Raw genomic sequence first — 21,533 nt, forward strand, 5'->3', positions numbered from 1 at the left:
ATGTTTGTCTGATTTATCATGCCATTGAGCCATATCTGCATGGCTGAATGGCATGATAAACATATGAATGGTTAAGTGACAACTTTGCTAGTGAAGTAAAACTAGCTGTAATCAATAGACATAATACCCAATCAAGTTTCAACTACATAGAGGAATAGCTAATGATTAGGGCCCTACCAAATTCATGGTCCATTTTGGTCAATTTCATAATCATAGGATTTTTTAAAATTGTAAATGTCATGATTTCAGCTATTTCAATCTGAAATTTCACGGTGTTGTAATTGTAGGGATCCTGACCCAAATGGGGGGTGGGGGATGGGGGGGTACGGTACTGCTACCCTTACTTCTGTAGTGCTGCTAGCGGCAGCGCTGCCTTCAGAGCTGGGCATGGGCAGCTGGAGAGTGGCGGCTGCTGGCTGGAAGCCCAGCTCTCAAGCCAGAGCCACCACCATCAGCAGCAGCACAGAAGGATGGCATGGTATGGTATGGTATGGCCACCCTTACTTCTGTGCTGCTGCTGGTGGGGTGCTGCCTTCAGAGCTGGGTGCCTGGCCAACAGTCACCACTCTCCGGCCACCCAGCTCTGAAGACAGTGCATAAGTAAGGGTGGCAATACCGCAGCCCCCTTAAAATAATACTATGACCCCCCGGCAACTCCCTTTTGGGCCTGGATCCCCAATTTCAGAAATACTGGTCTCCCCAGTAAAATCTGTATAGTATAGGTCCAAAAGCACACAAAACACCAGATTTCATGGGGAGAGACCAGATTTCACAGTCCGTAATGCGTTTTTCATGGCCGTGAATTTGGTAGGGCCCTACTAATGATTTTCTAAATAAAGAATAAAAAAAAAAAAAAAAAAACACCAAAAGAAAAATGTTGAACTTTTTGTTTTAGAAATCAGTCACCATTTGCAGATACCCATTTTATAAATGGACCTGGGGTGTGCCTCAGTGAAATCTGTAATTTTAATATTATTTCCTAACAGGTGACCTTGTCTTGAAAACACCTTGCTAACTTCACTCCACACCAGAAGAACCCAGTCTCTGGCAATGGAGACTCTGCCAAGAATAAAGAAAAGGAAGTAGTACATGACTCCTACAGCTTCTGCTTTACCATGAAAAGCTCAGAGCCAACGCAACCTCAGAAATGAGGAAAGGCCAGGCCAGCCAAGGAGGTGGTGATTTCCATAGGAAATCTACTGATGGGAGCACTTACTTGGAGCAACTGTGAAATACCAAGGGTTGTCTTAATTGGGAATTTTTCCACTGGTACAAACCCAGTGTAGATGTTATGCGTTGGTATAAGCTGTTTCTGCGCAAGCCCTACTTTACAAAGGTGGAGCTCATCTATACTGATGGAGCTGCACTAGTATAGCTACACTGGTACAAAAAATCCTTAATGCAAAAAAGCCCTAGTTTACGTTTTCAGATAGGCTACTTTGCACAATGTTGTAAAAATAATGGCTTCTCATTTCAAGATTATTTTAATAAAAATGTGCAATTTACTCTAATTGCATTTAATTATAATATTTTATTTTACATTAGAACTTTCTTTTAAGGCTACACTATTTAAAATAGATATACATGCCATTTAAAAGAAGTACTGATTGTCCCATTCTCCTTCACACCCCCATCTCCCTGACAACTGCATGGATCATTGACTCTTACATTTAGAGAAGGATCTATTTTCAATCAAGAAATAATTGAACTTTAAGAGGATTCTATTCATATACAGAATTTAAAGTTAAAAATGTTTACATATTTCAGTTAATACTAAGATAAAATGAGAAATAATTCCAGCAGAATCATTAGGACACTGTCGGTTGGGTAAAAAAGCATATTACCTCAAGTTCTCCTTTGATAATCTGGATCCCTACCAAGGAAACTCAATACCTCTGATATTCTATTATTATATATTTGTAATACCACATTACCTATGAGTCCTGGACTTGGACCAGAATCCCACTGACCTAAGTGCTGTACAAACACAGAACAAAAAAAGATGGTCCCTGCCCCAGAGAGTTTATAATGTAAGTATAAGAAAAGAGACAGAAGACAGGACAACAGGGGCGTAAAAGGAAACAATACTGATCAGCGTGATAGGCAGAAGTCTCAGCACACCAACAGTCTAACTGTTAATTTTTTTGTAGTTTTAAGGAAGGCTTGAATGAGGATGAGTTAGCTTTACAGATGTTTATGGGGAGCTCCTCTTAAGCACGAGGGACAGCACGGAGAAAGCACAAAGGTGCTTGTTTGAAAATTTAACAAGTGGGAGACAGAGACTGGCATTATTGGCTGACTGGAGGTGGACATCAACCTCTTAACAGCGAATGAGATGTGATAGATAGGATGGGGACAGGCTGGGAGGGGCCTTCAAAGTGAAGACAAGTGGCTTATATGTGATGCAATAGAGGGGGAAGCTGATGGAGGGATGCAAAGAGAGGGGTGACATAGCCAAAGCAATGGGCTAGGACAGGGGTTCTCAAACTGGGGGTCGGGACCCCTTAGGGGGTCGTGACGTTATTATGTGGGGGGTTGCGAGATGTCAGCCTCCACCCCAAACCCTGCTTTGCCTGCAGCATTTATAATGGTGGGGCGGGGGGGGGGCCACACTCAGAGGCTTACTGTGTGAAAGGGGTCACCAGTACAAGAGTTTGAGAATCACTGGGCTAGGACAGTGATTCTCAAACTATGTGTCAGGACCTGTTTTAATGGGGTTGTCAGGGCTGGCGTTAGACTTGCTGGGGCCCAGGGCCAACACCCAATCCCCACCGCCTGGGGCCGAAGTTGAAGCCCGAGATCATAAGTCCTGGGCGGCTGGGCTCAGGTTACAGGCCCCCTGCCCAGGGCTGAAGCCCTTGGGCTTCATCTTTGGCCAGCTCGCCCACCCAGGGTGGTGGGACTTGGGCTTTGCCCCCTCCACACACACACTTGGGTGGGCTCATGCTTCGGTACCCCCCCTCCTGGGGTCACATAGTAATTTTTGTTGTCAGAAGGGAGTCACGGTGCAATGAAGTTTGAGAACCGCTGGGCTAGGACAATGACCTTTGCAACAGCATTTGAATGGATATGAGTGGGACAAGACTGCATTTGTCAAGGCCAGAGAAAAAAATTGCAGTCATTAAGACATGAGGTAATAGCCTGGATAAGAGTTTCAGATCTGAGGAATAATAGGAAAGGCTGTATTTTACAGCTGTTATGCAGAAAGTATCGGCAAGATTTAGACATAGCCTGGGTAGGTCTAGGTCCAGGTCAGAGTCAAAGATGACACCCAGGTTATGGGATTGAGCAACAGGCAGGATGATAGTGTCGCCCACAGTGTTTGAGCTAGGAGGTAGCATGGAGGGCTGGACAGGAGAAGGAAAAAGGGGTTATTCACCTTGTGCAGTAACTCTAGTTTTTCTAGAGTTGTCCCACTATGATACTCCACTATAGATGTATCCGAGTCCCTATGCCTCAGCTCAGAGATTTTAGGTAGCAGTGTCCATTTGGACCGCACATGTGCTGTCCCTGTCTCATGCCTTGCCTTGAGGTTATCTAGTGCTGAACAGGTGAACCGTCTTCAGTTCCTTCTCTATCACAGAGCCCTTATTAAGAGCTCTGAAGTAGATAGTGTTGGATTGTGGGAAGGCGGCGAGTCATGAAGCACCCATAGGGACATGCATCTCGAAGAACCACAGTTACTGCACAAGGTAAGTAACCTCCTCTTCTTTGAGTAATGTCTCTACAGGTGCACCACTGTAGGTGACTACAGCAGTAAATGGAGGGTTGGGGCTTCAAAGTAGAGTCTAGTACTGATGATAAAAACCATGGATCCAAATATAGAATCTGATGTCAAGTCATAGGTGATCGCATAATGTTCCACAAAAGTAAGAGCAGATGCCCAAGTTGCTGCTCTGCATATTTCTGTGATGCGAACGTTTTTCATGAAGGCTATAGGAATGAGTTCAAACTGCAGATGGAGGTTGAAGATTGAGGGTATAATAGCAATAGGTAATGCATGGGACAGGGTCAGGCCAGATGGCCACAGGAGAGTGATAGAAGGTAGATACATTAGCCCCAGATTAAGCAGGTCCCTTTTCCCTGAGTAAGATAATAGACTGTTCCAGAACAATCAGGAAGTTGCTGGAACCAATTAAGGTAGGCAGGTTAATTAGGACACCTGGAGCCAATTAAGAAGCTACTGGAATCAATTAAGGCGGGCAGGCTAATCAGGCACCTGGTTTAAAAAGGACCTCACTTCAGTTAGTGAGGCGTGTGCGAGGAGCTGAGAGTGGGAAGGCGTACTGCTGGAGGACTGAGGAATACAAGCGTTATCAGGCATCAGGAAGAAGGTCCTGCAGTGAAGATAAAGAAGGTGTTGGGAGGAGGCCATGGAGAAGTAGCCCAGGGAGTTGTAGCTGTCATGCCGCTGTTACAGGAGACACTGTAGACAGCTGCAATCCACAGGGCCCTGGGCTGGAACCCGGAGTAGAGGGCGGGCCCGGGTTCCCCCCCCCCATTCCTCCAACTCCCTATTTGATACAAGAGGAGTTGACCTGGACTGTGGGTCCCACCAGAGGGGAAGGTCCCTGGCCTGTCCCCCGACTCACTAGGTGGGTGAGCAGAGACTGCAGGGATTGTTCTCCTCCCCTTTCCCCATGCTGGCCAGTGATGAGATTAGCTGAATGAATGGCAGGTTTGGGCTACTAGCAAAAGTGACCAAACTGAGGGCTGCCGTGAATCTCTGAGGCGAGCAAATCTGCCAATAAGTGCAGGACCCACCAAGGCAGAGGAGGAACTTTGTCACATGCAGTTCAATATCCATCTAGAGAGCCTTTGATTTTAGACTGAGGATCCTTTAGACCTCTCTGCAATCAAAAAGAACAGTTTAGGAGATTTTCTGAAGTTTTTTGTTCTATCCAAATAGAACACCAAAGCTCTCCTGACAGAGTGTATGTAATATTGCTTCTCTCTTGTCACGGTGTGGCTTTGGCAAGAAAGTTGGGATGTGAATAAGTTTGTTGATATGGAAGGCACAGAAACTTTGGGAGGAACTTTGGGTGTGGTCTCAGTGTGATCTTATAGCTAAACAAAAAAAATGTTTTGTGAAGGGTGGGTGTGCCATTCCCCAGTTAGCTGAGACAAGGTGATGGCTATTAGGAACGCTGTTTTCATAGATAGATATATAAGCGAGCATGTGACCGTGGGTTCAAAAGGAGGCTTGTTAAGGCACTTAAGGATCAGGTCAAGGCCCCATGTTGGTGTAAGACATCTGAGTTGTGGGAAGAAGTTACCCAGACCCTTGAGGAATCTTTTTGTTGTAGGATGAGTGAATAAGGAGTAGCCATCTATATTATGATGAAATGGCAGTTATGGCTGCGAGGTATATCTTTACTGAACATGGAGATAATCCTGACTTTTTTAGACCTAGGATGTAGTCTAGTACTAGCGGGAGGGGAGAGTATGTGGTGGTAACGTGTTTTGAGTCACATCAGATTTGGAATCTTTTCCACTTCTGCATATACTTGTGACAAGTCATTTTTCTGTTATGTAATAGCACCTCTTTCACAGCCTCTGAACAAGACATCTCTATGCTTTCGAACCATCGACAAACTATAGTCAAAGAACCTATAAATTGGGATGGCGGATCTGTTCAGTGTTCTGAGAAAGGAGATGAGGAAGGGACTGAAGAGTGATTGACGGGCTAACCGCTAACTAACGGAGTAAGTTTGTCTTGGCCACGTGGAAACTGAGGATAACTTTTGTTCTCTCATCCTATCTTGAGCAGGACCTTCAATATGACAGGAATTGGAGGAGAGGTGTAAAGGAAACCTGTGTTCCAGTGAAAGATGAAGCCATCTCCTAGCAAATGATGTCCCAAACCGGCTGTGGAGCAGTACTGGGAGCAATTTTTGGTTTTGGCCGTGACAAATAAATCTATTTTTGGGACTCCGCAATGCCGAAATAACCACTGGAGATAATATCAGACAAGTAGGTAGGGCAATTATCTTTTCCCAGTTTTGTTGAAAAAGAACAAGGCGGTGTCCGAAGAAATGTAGATAGTTTGAGTTTTGCAGCAATTGATAGTGAGAATGATAGGTTAGGGCCTCGACCAATGCCTCCAAATTGATGTTTCGACGTTGAGGGCTGTACAATTGAAGTTGGGGGGGTGGGGGGGACTGTCAACTTTTGGTATCTCGTCTTTTCCGCTGGGGTTCGTAGTGTCACTGGGGTGATGGGAACTGAGCTGGTTAGGATCTTTGTAATGTCTGCAATTTGCTGTACTTTATTTTCTGTGTATGTAGATCCCCACAGATTGAAATGTGGCTCTTGAGTCCTTCTGTGTTTGGAGTGAAGCGTCTGTCTTCTCCACAAAGAGTTTGGATCCTTCAAATGGAAGGTCCTCCACTGTAAAGCCATGAAGATCTCGTCGTTACTGCCACCATTGATACAGAGCAGGCAGCTGTATCCATGGCATCTAATGCAGTCTGTAGTCCTGTCCTTGCCAGAAGCTGGCCCATGGCAATGATGGCTTGGAACTGCTCTCTTTGATCATTTGGGAGATGATCAATAAAGGAACTGAGTTTCCCATAATTGATGTGATTCTATTTCACCATCAAGGCCTGATAACTTGCAGTCCTGAACTGCAGGGTTGCTGAGGAGTACAATTTCCTGTCAAATAAGTCCAGTCTTTTCCAAACCTTGTCATAAGGTGTTGGTTTAGCAGTCTGCCACGTTCATTTATAGCCTCTACCACAAGGGAGTTCGGTGATGGAAGGGAAAAAAGAAAGTCCACGTCTTTAGAGGTGACATAATAAATATTTTTTGTCTGCCCTTTTGCATGTGGATGTTATCATGGCCAGTGTTTGCCAGATGATTTTGGCTGGGTCTAGTATGACCTCGTTGATTTGGAGTGCAATACAAGGGGGATCTGAAGCAAGTCCACCACTCTCTTGGTGAGGTCTTCAAATCGTTTGAATTTGTCTGCCCTAGATGGTGGAGGAGGCATCACAGTTTCATCTGGAGATGATGATGATGAAATGTGTGTTGCTGGAGTAATTTCTTTATCCAACCTTGCTTCCTGCTCCTCAAAGGTCTCCTCTCAAGGATCAGGGGGTCTAGAAAGGGAAGCTGAGGAAGATTGCCTTCCAGGGGGATAGAGGAAGACTCTTGAGGTCCTAGAAAACTGGGTCTATGGGCTGCCCAAGGGTAACAATACTGCCACTGGGGTGGTGGAACCCAAGGGTGTCCATATCAAGTCGGTGGGGGCCTTGTCTGTCGTATTTGTAATGCAGTTGTCATAATCGTCGATCCCACAATTTGAGGATGATCTCTACCACAGATTTATATATGCGTCCTGAGATGACTCAGGAGTCCGTTCCTGGAACCACAGATCAGCCCACAGTAGGTACAGAGGGGGCGGACTGGGGCAGGAAGAGGCAGGGCGGGCTTGAGGGAAGGGGTGGAGTGGGGGTGGGCCAGAGCATCCCCCAGCACATTAGGAAGTTGGCGCCTCTGGCTAATATAATCCTGGGATGTATAAACAAGGGAATTTTGAGTAGGAACAGAGGTTATATTACCTCTGTATTTGGCACTGCTGCAATACTGCGACCTCTGCAGTAACAGCGTGTCCATTTCTTCTGTCCACAATTCAAGACAAATGTTGATAAATTGGAGAGGGTTCAAAGAAGAGTCATGAGAACGATTAAGGATTGGAAAACTTGCCTTATAGTGGCTGAGCTCCCTGAGTCTATTTTGCTTAAAAGGAGGGAAGAAAAAAAAAAAAAAAAAAAAAGATAAGGGATGATCTGATCACAGTTTATGATAATGGGCTCTTCAATCTAGCAGGAAAAGGCATAAAAAGATCCAATCATTATAATTTGAAGCTAGAGAAATTCAAAATGGAAATAAGTTGTAAATTTTTAACAGTGATAATTGATCACTGAAACAGATTACCAGAGATTGTGATTGAAATTTTCCAGTGACAGAGAATCCAAGCATCACTGGATGTTTTTTCTAAACCATATGCTCTAGCTCAAACAGAAATTATTTTGAGAAAGTTCTATGGTCTGAGTTATGCATGAGGTCAAACTAGATGATCACAGTGGTCCCTTCTGGATTTAATGCGCATGAATCACTGAAGTAGAGGCAGAAGGTGGGGAAGATTTGAGGAGTAAGTTAAAAGTAGAAAAAAGGTGTCTGGGATTGTGGATGTGGGATTCAGCTAAATTGAAGAAGTATAGTTGCTTAGCTTGGAAGATATAGAACTGAAAGAGAAAAGAATGATTTTCCACCATTACAAAGTCAATCTGGTCCTAGGATTTTCACAAGAGAAGCTCTGCAGTGTTAGAACAGGAGCAGAGGAAGCAGATGTTGGGAACGAGACAGCGCTAAGGGTTGGCAAGGCAGACATTGCACTGGGAAAGAAGTGCAAAAAAGAGTTAAGGGTGGAGGAGAGTGAAGCATGGGGAGAACCAATAAACATATCATGGGGAGAGACGTCAGGGAGGAGAAGGCTGAGAGCAGATGAGAAAATCAATGCTGATGGATTGGAAGTTGTGTAAAAGCCAAGTGACAGGCGAGAGGGGTTGATATGTGAGGGTGAATGAGATCAGGTGATGGTCAGAGAGGTGGAACTTGACAACAGAGAGAGAGCAGTGCTAGAGGAAGAGCAAGTTAAGTGAACAAACTCTTTGGTGAATGGGAGACTTGAACCATGGCTGCAGGTTGAAAGAAGAGATGAAGATGAGGAAACATGCAGCTAAAGGGGTCAAATGAGTCATCAACATGGAAGCTGAAGTCACCAAAGAAGAGTGTGTGAGAGTTTATGAGGAGAGGAAAAGAGAGAGAGAGAACCAGGAGTCAAAAATCACAGAGGAATGTTGATGAGGAGGATGTGGGTGGATGACAGCAACACAAGAACATAAGAATAGCCGTACTGGATCAGACCAATGGTCCATCTACCCCAGTACTCTGTCTTTCAACAGTGGCCAATTCCCAGATGCTTCAAAAGGGAATGAACAGAACAGAGCAATCATCAAATGGAGTCATCCAATCCAGCATCTGGCAGTCAGAGGCTTACGGGCACCCAGAGCATGCAGTTGTGCCCCCTGACCATCTTGGCTAGTAGTCATTGATGGATCTATCCTCCATGAGCTTATCTAATTCTTTTTTGAACTCAGTTATACTTTTGACCTTCACAACATCCCCGGCAATGAGTTCCACAGATTGACTGTGCATGTGTGGAGAACTACTTCCTTTCACTTGTATTAAACCAGATACCTATTAATGTCTTTGGGTGACCCCTGGGTTCTTGTGTTAAGTGAAGGAGTAAATAACACTTCCTTATTTACTTTCTCCACACCATTCATGATTTTATAGACCTCCATCATATCCTCCCCCCCATCATTCTTTTCAAAGCTGAACAGTCCCAGTTTTTTTCTCTCTCCTCATATGGAAACTTTTTTATACCTCTAATCATTTTTGTTGCCCTTCTCTGTTACCTTTTCCATTTCTAATATAGCTTTTTAGACATGTGGTGACCAGAAGTGCATGCAGTATTCGAGGTTTTTGGCATACCATGGATTTTAGTGGCATTATGATATTTACTGTTTCATTATCCCCTTTCTAATTGTTCCTAACACACTTAGCCTTTTTGACTGCCACTGCACACTGAGCAGATGTTTTCAGAGAACTATCCACAAGGACTCCAAGATCTTTCATGAGTGGTAACAGCTAATTTAGACCCCATCATTCTGTATGCTTTCCAATATGTAATACTTTACATTTATCAACATGGAATTTGATCTGCCATTTTGTTGCCCCAGTCACCCTGTTTAGTGAGATCCCTTTGGAACTCTTTGCGGTCTGTTCAGACTTCACTATCTTGAATAATTTTGTATCATCTGCAAACTTTGCCACCTCACTATTAACCCCTTTTTCCAGATCTTTATGAATATGTTGAACAGCACTGGCCCCAATACAGATCCCTGGGGACACCACTATCTACCTCTCTTCATTCTGAAAACTTACCATTTATTGCTACCCTTTGTTTCCTGTCTTTTAACCAGCTACTGATTCACAAACTCCTCTTAGCCAAACTGAAAGGGCACTTCTTCATTCTTCTTGATTTATCCACCACTTTTGACATTCAAGTATCTAACACTCCTCCTTTTCCTCTTTTCTCATATTTTACAACTCCTGGTTTCTCTTTCTGCATTTCCTTTAATATTATCCATCCATTAAGAAGCATCATGATATCTGTTTCACTCAGACTCAGGACACTAAACATATAAACCAGCATGCACAAAAGGTAAATCATTGAGAAATACAAAGCTTTTTAAAGAGTTACCAGCCATGAAATATGTAGATTTTTCAGAAAAGTGTGCATATTTAGGAAGTAAAACAATCTTCTTTTCTCCACTCTAAGTTTGCTTAGCTATAGCTAATACATTTTACACAGACCTTGCAATTTATATTTCAAGTTATTTACACGGAGTTTATTGACTCTTGAAGTGTTAGTACTTAAGAGTCAATAAACAAAGTTAGTACTTTGTCAAACTAACTTATAAAACATTTTCAAGGCATGAAAAAAATACTTTAACAATAGTTACTATTAGTCTGGATTCTCTCCCTAATTGAGTAGCGTCCAGCCTTTTCAGCCTGTGGGCTGAACATTATTTCAGAAAGTTTAAGGGACCCCAACCAATACTTAAGGGCATATACTCTGTCCTGTTCTACTCCCATTAAGTTGCCTATGCAGTGCAAAGGGACCAAACACCTGACAGTTCCCTACTGAGAATTCCCCTGATATGGGGAAGTTCACATCAGGAACAGAGACAGGTCTAATCACCAGCTCCCACACCACATTCCTTTCACCCCCTAAGGTACAGGGGTGAGTCAAAAATGGAGAGGGAACATGGCTAAAGTGCAATGTACTCAAACTCCCCCAGCTGGCATACGGTCCCTAAGACTCAGCTGGTGATAGAGCAGCCCCCAGTTGCTGATTCTCAACTTCCCCCAGTCTGTTGGACTGCTAATAGTTGAGTCTTGTTTCAAAGTTAGGCTGTAATCTCTTCAGGGCAGGATTCAAATCTTCCTACTTCTTTGTACAGCCCCTTAGTACAATGAGGTTTCAACTCCAAGTGGGGTTTTTGGGTGCTATTACAAAACAGTTACTACAGTTAAATAAAAAAAAACAAATCCATCCCTTAGTCTCCTGCTTCAAGATGCTGCTCCATGAAAAATATAAAGCTACAAAGACATTTTGCCATTCTCTTTTGTACAAAGCTAAGCTCTTCAGGGAGTCTTACTTGTTTGATACATCATATACTACACTTTTGCAGTGTTACAGAAATACCATTTCAACCACTGATAGTTTAGTTTTTTCATTTGAGTTCACCTTTTAAAAATTGAGATCTAATTTGAAATTCACAATAATATGACAGCATGTATTGCATAATTCAGTCCACACAAAGGGCCAGATTCAGCTTTCATACACACTTGTATAAATACAGAGAAATTCTATTGATATCAATGGATATACTACAGATTCACATAGGTGTGATTATAGAATTTGGCACAGACACGTTCAAAGCAGTTTTTTATTAAAAAATATAAAGACTTACTTCCTAGTTTAAAGTAAATGAAACGCTAAGGATACCTACCCACCAAATGAGGCCGAGGTAATCTAATAGGGTCAATTTCTATCTTCTGAAAATGAGGGGGGTATTCTTTTCTGGAAAAAAAATTAATATAGTTGTAGTCTTGACAGAAATTGTAATGTATTGTGACACTGTTATACATTTCACCAAACCCAGAAATATGAATTTTAGCACTCTGAATACGTATATATTTGAATTAAGAAAGTTAACAGCTTTTCCTATTACGTACTACACACACTGAAATCTGTTTTTCATTGTTCTGATACAGACAAATTAATAACCTAAATCTGACTGCCAGAGTACTAGCTACACTCATCTAAGCGTTTCCAACCTCAATCCCCTTTTTCAGTGGCTAAAAACTTGGGATCTTTCACATTTCAGGATGAAATTTTCCAGGCCCAGGATCTGCCTGAAAGTTTCCTCCTCCCCCCACCCTTTAAAAATTACCTTAAAAAAGACTGATCCATTTTTTAGAATGACAGTGACTAAGAACACATTTCCTATTACCAAGACATTTTTCATTTTTTTTTTTTTTAAAGACATCTAGTGCCCAAACAGGCAGAAATAAGAAAACTGAACTTGGTAGAAACAGTTCCTGTTTCTTTGTAAAAACATTGTAATTTGGCCAAATTAGAAGGGTATGAAAATGTTAAAATGTAAAATATGCAATTTAAAATATATATTACCCAAGCACTTTAATAACAATTCCTCAGTCTTCTGAAATGGCGATAGCTGCAGTTCACATGTGCAAGTGTCAATTTTTTGTGCTAACTAAATAAAACCTGATTGATGTTTACTGAACATTAATTACTACTCAACAGAGGAGGTATGGGTGGCTACTACTTATTGTTTTTTTCCTCTAGGATTATTTTTAGAAACAAGCATGCAACCTCTGAAAATTCACAACATTTTCCATGTGAAAAGATAAATATGTATATGTGCTATCTTAACTTTGGCATTTCTTCACTTTAAAATACTGTACCACTTTGTCTACTTTTTTTTATATTGCAGAAGCTGCTGTTAAACAGAATGGGAAGAATTCTGTATATTCTATACACAAAAATGATGAAATGTGTATTTACTCAGTTTGTACTAACCATACAGCTCCACTAAGGTGCTGATGAGTTAGCTAGAGGTTTCTGGTACTGGATGGGGAAACTGAAGAAAAATTATAAAGGTGCTGGCTGTGACACACTAAGCTTGCATTCTGAAATGAGCTTAGTATGTAGCATAAATTCCCTTCCCCTTGCCCACCCCGGTCAGTTTTTCAATGTGGGAAATTTACCAAAGTTATGTCCTTTGAATTTTATATATAGTTTGTTTGGTTCTAAATAATAAATGCTTACTTGCAAGTGTCTGAAATTTGTCTCTGGCTGAATTTTTTTCAGGGTTTCTATTGTTGACTAACACAGTTTATCTACAATGCCTTCTGGCACCCTTTTTACCAAACAACTCCACCGAACATCCATATCTTATAGTGTTGGGTGGTGGCAGTTTGATGATAGCGTTATGCAGTAGGGATGGTTGAGGGAGTAGTTTGATAAGATCGTGGTATGTAGCATATGGATGCTGTGATAATATAGGATTTGTGCATGGGGGTGGAAGAGGAGAACATGTAATGGTATGTGCCTTAACTTTTTATTTCTTTGCTTCTGTGTCTGTAACAAGTATGTTTGTGTAGCAACTCTGTTTCAAAGTTTGTGCTTTAATATGCATGTAAACTGAACCAAAAAGTAAGTTTTACACATTTATAAAAAATGTGTGGGTTTTTTGTTTGACTTGTTTTGGTAGAAATTAAAACAGCAAAAGATTCACAGCATAACTAAAACAGTTAAGCTGTAATCCTGTAAGGCAAAAGCATATGCGAGATGTCACTAGGCATTATGTTAGCTTGCTGTACCTTGAATATTTCATTTATCACTAACATTAGCAATAACTAGAACTAGAATATATTAATGTAGTATAGGAGATATAAAAGTATAAAACAGTTTTGCTACTGGGATGATTCAAGCCTATTACCATTTTATTTTAACAATCCCCTCATCTCAACAACCAGAACATGCCTTGACTTGTGTCATATATTTGACATTACTGTTTGTAAAACTATTTGATAGTATTTGAATATCTGAATGCAACAGAGAGTACAGGCTTAGTACAAGTATTAGATACACACACACACACACACACTCCCCTCCCCCTAAGAAATCAAAGATGAAGTGGCTTTTTAAGTGCTCGACCAAGCTACTTAGTTTGACAATTCAAGATTTCTGCACATAGCTAAAGCATGCCATAATAATTTTTTGGGGGGAAAAAAAAATTAGATCTCTTATGCATCTTCCTTTTTCAACTTTTCTTGACCAATCTTCATACATAGTTGACAATGCACAGTAAATTCAGCAGGTGAAATAGCAATTTATCATGGCATATTCATACTTCTGATATACAAATTTTAAAATATGTATCACTGAACTCACGTTTCATATCATATATTGCTGAACAACAATTAAAAATAAGTTGAACACTAAAATGACATTCAACAGTATACTGCAGGCTCCCTAACGTAAGCTTTGCGCTTAGCCAAGGCAAGGCACCATCAAGCTTGCTCATTGTCACATTTCAAGGTACTGGACAGTTATAACAGTTATATCTAGTCTTCTGCCAATTACTACAAGGAGCACATAACAATAGCCAAAAGCAAACATGTCCAAAATTGTATGAAGAATGAAAAAAAAAAAAAAAAAAGCCCCAGATTGACAATTATGCAAAGGTGCCAGCGTAAGAGGCTCTTTCCTTCTTTGCAGCACAAGAGCCTGATGTCAGTCTTTTGCTTATTTGTTTATAATGAGAATAAAATATTGGGGGGGGGAGGGGCAGGGAGAGGAAATCACTTAAAAGAATCACCTTAACCTTCTCCAAAATCCTAAGGCCAACTGTGCATATCTATCTCTTACTGATAGCGTACAAGTGACAACTAGAGATGAGGGAGACAGGTATGAGAAAACAACATTGCATTAAAAAAACAAGAACATATTTTACATTGTACTAGTAGCACATTAAAGGATATACTTCCTAAATTTCTAACCTTCCTCAAACGGGAGACATCAGTAAAAAGCTATTCTGAAATAGTTGGTTTTTTCTACATCCTTTTTTATTGAAGCATTCTGTATTTTTCAGAAGTTTAAGAGCATAGATTTTAGCCATAAACAAAATTACAGGAGCCACCATATCTTAATTCCCAAAAGGCCTACATGGGGTATGTCTACACTGCAATAAAAAACAAACACGCACATACACTATGGCAGCAAGTCTCAGAATCCAGCTCAACTGACTCAGACTTGCAGGGCTTGAGCTGCAGGGCTAAAAATAACAGTGTAGGCATTCAGGCTTGGGCTGGAGCCCAGGCTCTGAAATTCTGCAAGGGGAGGGTCTCAAAGTCCAGGCTCCAGCCAAGGCCTGAACATCTACACTGCTATTTTTTTAGCCCTGCAGCTCAAGCCAGTTGACCTGAGTTCAGACTTGTTGCTGTGGGTTTTTTATTGGTGTGTACACATTCCCCTTGATTACGACAGACTTATGTTTCTTCATAATTAAGCTCAGCCTCAAAGAAATTTAAAGGTCCCAGCTTCCATTTCTCTCCCAGTTTGTTGTGAGCTTTCAAGTTCCTGTCATATGGTTTAGACAGTTATTAACATGATGCAATATAAAATAATCATCTCTGTCCGTTGATCTTTCAGCAGAACTCAGTTACATTTGCTGGTTCTAACGTGTGGGTTAGACCTCAGTCTTCAGGTTTAAGATCTAAAATACAATCAATACATTTCTTCATAAATATAAACAGAACATATTACACTCGAGCTCCAAGTATTCATATTCCTCACTCTCATTTTTTCCCCACCAAAGATATCAAGGGGAATGTTTGTGGCCATCTGTCCCATCAACAGAATTAGTTATTGGACCTTGTTTGCATTACATGCATGCCAGCAATTCCAGATCTATATCATCCATGCAAACCTCAGAATGATGACAGAATTTTTTAAAAACTGTCCTATCTATTCATTAGGCGTTTTATTTTGCTATTTTGTCTTTCACTGAAATAAAGAAAGAATGTGTTAAGATTATTGCTAATATGTAAAGATTTGAGAAGTGCCCAAATGTATTCTTTTTAGGCCTGGCTTTCCATCTATCTCGGAAAAGTGGCATTTAAGGAACAATGACAAGAGGGCATGGCAAAAAAATCTTGAATTGCTTCATATCAGTCTAAACAACCCTCACACACCTAAAAAGCTGTACAGGAGAATAATAAAACAATAACTGAAAGCTTTTAGAGCTGGTAAAACAAAGGTTACATATATGACCAGGAGGATTACTTGCAGAATACTTGAACACCAGCAGATTTGGCTCCACCCCAGTAGAACAGAAAATTTTAAATAGGTGGTACATTTTCATTGTGTGGTTTCCATTTTAGTTTTTGCTCTCAACTAATCATTTAAGAACTAAACAAAATGTTTGATATACAAACACACAACTTGAAAGACATGTCTTATGACCTTCCCAAGAAAGCATTCGAAATTGTTTTTATTTTTTTAAGTTTTGAGGCAAATTCCTCCTTTCTGTTCAATCCAGTTTATAAATCTCAAGCCAGTCATCTTCAATTTTGAAGAGGCATCAAGGGCATGTCAAATAGCAGGTACAACACTCTGCTTTGAGTATAATTCCTGCAGATCCTACGGGAGGTAGCCAATGAACTGTTGCAAAAAGGAATATGCAAATTTCTCTTGATAATAGACGCCCTAAAAATAATTCTATGAGCTCCACATTTTTCTACAAGAATCATTAACTGGTTCCAGACACTGGGAATTCAATTCATTTGAGATTTTCCATTTATTTACTTATTTAACAAACAAGAACTTTGATTTCTGTTCCCTCAAGTAGAATAACCAATATTTGAGGGAAGCAATCCAGAGAAGAAGCAACACATGATGATAGCGGATAACATGGACTGAATATCAAGCCCTCCCTGGAACAAGGAAAACAAAATAATAGCCCACTCTGTTCAGTGGCAGGGTATGGAACATGCTGCCCCTTGGCCACTTCCTAGCCATCTAAATGATTTGTTCTTCCGGGATACTCTCAGATTCCACGTTTCACCTCAGCCAGAAGAAAACAGTCAAGGAGGGCCCACTACTTTTATCTTTCAAAGCATACGATTTTGGTGTGGAATTTCTGTCCAAGAAGCGTAAGGCTTCCTGACGTGTTCCTGCTGTTGTAGTCACCTCTCACAGCTATGTTTCATCTCATACATAGATTAACCACTACTGTCTTGGAGATCCTACAAAGTCAGATTCTGAGCCTGAATTTCTGCCCCAAACAGCTTACAGCTCAGCAGCCATGTTGTTGCAGAGTAGAGAAAAGGAAGCATGGCTCACAGAACCAGACCAAGAGCCCCTATGACCTTAGTCTGGGACCCACTACACTCAAAGGCTTGTTCCCTGTGGTCTCTTGTTCCCAAAAATCATCTCATTACCTGAAGGGAACTAGATACGGGGGGGGGGGGGGGGGGGGGGGGAGAGAGACACAAAAACACACCTGGGAAAAGCTCCTGGCTGGAGCAAGAGAGGAATAACTGTTTCTCCAAGGACTGCTCTATGATTTTTTCCACAGTGCTAGGGGGAGACAAAGCCCCTAGCAACTTTATATGTCTATGGAGCCTAGTTGCTGGTGGTGGTTCTTAGTAACATTTAACAGAAGCTGCTGCTTCACTTTTGCACAATAAATAAATAAATAAATAAATAAATAGGGGCTGTAACCATGCACAATTTATTCTTCTGACAATCCCTACTGTGCTTGATTCAAACACTAACAGGAAAAGAATTGATTCTTAAAAATCCACATACTATAACATTGAAAAAAAAAAAAACCATGAACATTTAAAAAATTAAAAAAACAAGGAAAAGAAAAAAGTTCTAATACCCCTTATGAGGTTAAAATATGAGGGCCAAGGCTGACATATCAGTATCCCTTTAAATTTTATTTTGAAAAGTAACAGAAAGTACAATATTATACTATTGATTTACAATCAATCCACTAAATCCTGAATTTCCAAAGAAAGCTACTTTAAACAGCAACAGAGGGTCCAGTGGCACCTTTGAGACTAACAGAAGTATTGGGAGCATAAGCTTTCGTGGGTAAGAACCTCACTTCTTCAGATGCAAGTAATGGAAATTTCCAGAGGCAGGTATAAATCAGTCTGGAGATAACAAGGTTAGTTCAATCAGGGAGGGTGAGGTGCTCTGCTAGCAGTTGAGGTGTGAACACCAAGGGAGGAGAAACTGCTTCTGTAGTTGGATAGCCATTCACAGTCTTTGTTTAATCCTGATCTGATGGTGTCAAATTTGCAAATGAACTGGAGCTCAGCAGTTTCTCTTTGGAGTCTGGTCCTGAAGTTTTTTTGCTGTAAGATGGCTACCTTTACATCTGCTATTCTGTGGCCATGGAGGTTGAAGTGTTCTCCTACAGGTTTTTGTATATTGCCATTCCTGATATCTGACTTGTGTCCATTTATCCTCTTGCGTAGTGACTGTCCAGTTTGGCCAATGTACATAGCAGAGGGGCATTGCTGGCACATATAAGAACACTTCAACCTCCCTGGCCACAGAATTTATACCTGCCTCTGGAAATTTCCATTACTTGCATCTGAAGAAGTGAGGTTCTTACCCACTTATGCTCCCAATACTTCTGTTAGTCTCAAAGGTGCCACAGGACCCTCTGTTGCTTTTTACAGATTCAGACTAACACGGCTACCCCTCTGATACTTGACTACTTTAAATAGTTATGTAAATTATTTTCAATTTTAGTTCAATATTAAATGTACAGTTTAATCATAATTTAATTTTAATATCAAGCTTATACTGCCACATAACAGAAAAAAATTACTTCCTTGTGGAATAAATTACATCAGATTAATAACCTGGTTGGTTTTAATAAAGTATTAGAAATGAACAAAATATTTACATCTATTTGTATACTTAAACTATATACAAGAATATTAACAGAAACCAGCATTTTACAAGTGACGTGAAATATGTGACATGGCAAACTTTAGTGTTTCCACACAAATACATGAAACAACAGCACCAAATCAGTTTTAATAGTAGATTTTTTTTCTTTGCTCTGTGTTTTGGTTAATTGCTATAATTTGTATATTTAATTAATGACTATATTTAGAATGAAATTCAAACATTATTCAAAGCTACAGGATTGCTAGAAAACTAAAAAATAGCTTATTAACACTTTGTTAGAAACCAGATAGCAATAGCTCTCCAGCAATATCAAAACACTTAAAATTAATTTCCAAGTTTCCACAGAAAACGGAAGTCAATCTTTGTTTCTGTATATTTTATCTGTATATACGCACGTTTCTGTATGCCAATGTACCCAGTACATTGTCCACATTAAAAAGGCAATCAGTGCCTATAGCTGCATATGAAAGGTACTGCTTGTTTTCCATGTTCTTTTCATAAAATAGCTCACAGTCAGCAGAACTGACCACGATTTTACGAATTATTCTTTAGCTAGCATTGATAGGGTAATCATTCAGTTAACTTTCTTATTTCTTATTTCCATGCTCATTTCATCAACATTAAACTTACCTTTCCTTTCGGTCCAGATTGCTTAAAAATATGAAAAAAAAGAGAAAAACATAAGATGCAAAGCCCCTCATTTATTGAACATCACTGAAGTTTTAATAGTTATCAAATATAAACTACTACCAATTGGTCACTTCTTGAATTCATGTTGCAGTACTTTTCTAATTAAAAGTTTAAAATGCGGTCAATATTTTTACAGCAGTAAATACAAACATAACTAACTTTATTCCTCAAACCAGCAAAAGTCAGTGGGCAAAATTTTACACTGACATGCACTCTGTTCAATCTCATAGAATTGGATTAATTTTTAGTTAAAACTGGTAATCTGCTTTAAATCACTCCATTGTAGATGGCATGACAGAATACAAAGTTATGAATTAAGACAGAGCTTTGCTCTAACCCCACTGGACCACCACGGAAAACAAAAGTATACAGTGTACTATTTATTTGCATTTTTATGCAGCAATCCAATCCTAACTATTCAAAATATTTTTTTAAATAATTATTTAGATTGAGAAAATGTAATATTCACAAGTGGAAAAAAAATTAAAGTTACATATTTTCTAGAGTCCACATGCGAGCAGATACTTGAGAGAGGAAAGAGACAGAACAGCTTTCCTCATATCCAAAAGCAGGGGCTGGGAAGAAGCTCCAAATATATCAGACACTCAGGGTATGTCTGCACTTAAAAACCCGCTGACTCTTGCTCCCGGGGCTCAGGCCAAAGGGCTGTTTAATTGCAGTGTAGATGTTCAGGCTCTAGGTCCCTACAAAGTGGGAGGGTCCCAGATCTCAGGCTGTAGTCCAAGCCAGGAAGTCTATACCAAGTTAAACAGCTCCTTAGCCCAAGCCCTGCAAGCCTGAATCAGCAGGCACAGGCCAGCCGCGGTTGTCTTACTGCCTTATGGTCTTATTTTCAGAAGTGTTTTATTTAAAGCTAATTGGAGCTGCAGGTACTCAAAACTTCTGGAAGTCAGATCCTTAGTACACAAGGTTGATATGCAAGGTAGAGGCCCCAAAGCAGTCTAAGATATTGCCTTGAGAGTGCGCTCTTTTTTCCTTCCACCCATACTTTTCAGTCACCAGCAACGGGGATTGTACTGAGCTTTTCACCAGGGTGTGGTCTGTGATCATATTGTCCCATCCACTTTCCATAATCCTTCATATTAACTCAGAACCCAGAATGCAACATATGTAAGGACAGAAGAAATCTTCCTGAATGTGTAATAATGCTTCGTTTACCTATTATATATCTTTTTAGTGCAACATGCCTAAAGAAAAAAAGGAACAGATAACTTTGATTTTGTACACTTCAGAAGAGAGAGAGATTTCAGAACACAGACAAGCATCAACACAGGCACTGCCTTAAGAACAACAAGGAGTCTGGTGGCACCTTAAAGACTAATAGATTTATTTGGGCATAAGCTTTCATGGGTAAAAACCTCATTTCTTCAGATGCATGGAGTGAAAGTTAAAGATGCAGGCATTATATACTGACACATGGAGAGCAGGGAGTTACTTCGCAAGTGGAGAACCAATTGGAGGGCCAATTCAATCAGGGTGGATGTAGTCCGCTCCCAATAATAGATGAGGAGGTGTCAATTCCAGGAGAGGAAAAGCTGCTTCTGTAATGAGCCAGCCACTCCCAGTCCCTATTCAAGCCCAGATTAATGGTGTTAAATTTGCAAATAAATTTTAGTTCTGCTGTTTCTCTTTGAACACTGGTTCTCCACTTGCGAAGTAACTTCCTGCTCTCCATGTGTCAGTATATAATGCCTGCATCTGTAACTTTCACTCTATGCATCGGAAGAAGTGAGGTTTTTACCCACAAAAGCTTATGCCCAAATAAATCTGTTAGTCTTTAAAATGCCACCAGACTCCTTGTTGTTTTTGTAGATACAGACTAACACGGCTACCCCCTGATACTTGCCTTAAGAAATTATCCCATTAAGCTCATACAATAAAATCTGGTTGAGACATGTAGCATATACATGCTATTCCAATCCTGAATCTCAGAAGAATCTGTCAAAATGGTTCAAACTTCAGCAGTGTTCATTATTTGAAATAATAGTAACAAGAGAACAGAGCTGAAATGAACCACAGAACTAGTTCTACTTATGATCCAATCTAGACTTAAAAATATTGGTCTTCAGAAATGACAAGCTAGGGAATTCTACTAGGAAATTATACAACGTAGGGCTGTCTTGAGGATTTTAATTTCAAGTTTCCATTGCTGTTTTAC

General features: G+C 40.4%; 1 protein-coding gene across 6 annotated transcripts in view; it reads right to left on the reverse strand.

The window, feature by feature from the left end:
- The window catches only part of SENP6 (SUMO specific peptidase 6), a 152,456-nt gene that overhangs the window by 60,728 nt on the left and 70,195 nt on the right, over positions 1-21,533 (reverse strand). For 4 of the 6 annotated variants that reach the window (XM_026654589.1, XM_026654603.1, XM_026654579.1 and 1 more), the window contains 2 exons: positions 19,295-19,315; positions 11,649-11,719 (listed from right to left, as the gene is read on the reverse strand). In XM_026654589.1, the coding sequence (XP_026510374.1) occupies positions 11,649-11,719; positions 19,295-19,315 (92 nt within the window). The remainder of the gene's footprint in view (positions 1-11,648; positions 11,720-19,294; positions 19,316-21,533) is intronic. The other 2 variants (XM_026654594.1, XM_026654583.1) reach the window with 1 other exon arrangement.

Source organism: Terrapene carolina, unplaced genomic scaffold (assembly GCF_002925995.2).
Source record: "Terrapene carolina triunguis isolate 2854851 unplaced genomic scaffold, T_m_triunguis-2.0 Scaffold42, whole genome shotgun sequence".
NCBI classification, from domain to species: Eukaryota; Metazoa; Chordata; order Testudines; family Emydidae; genus Terrapene; species Terrapene triunguis.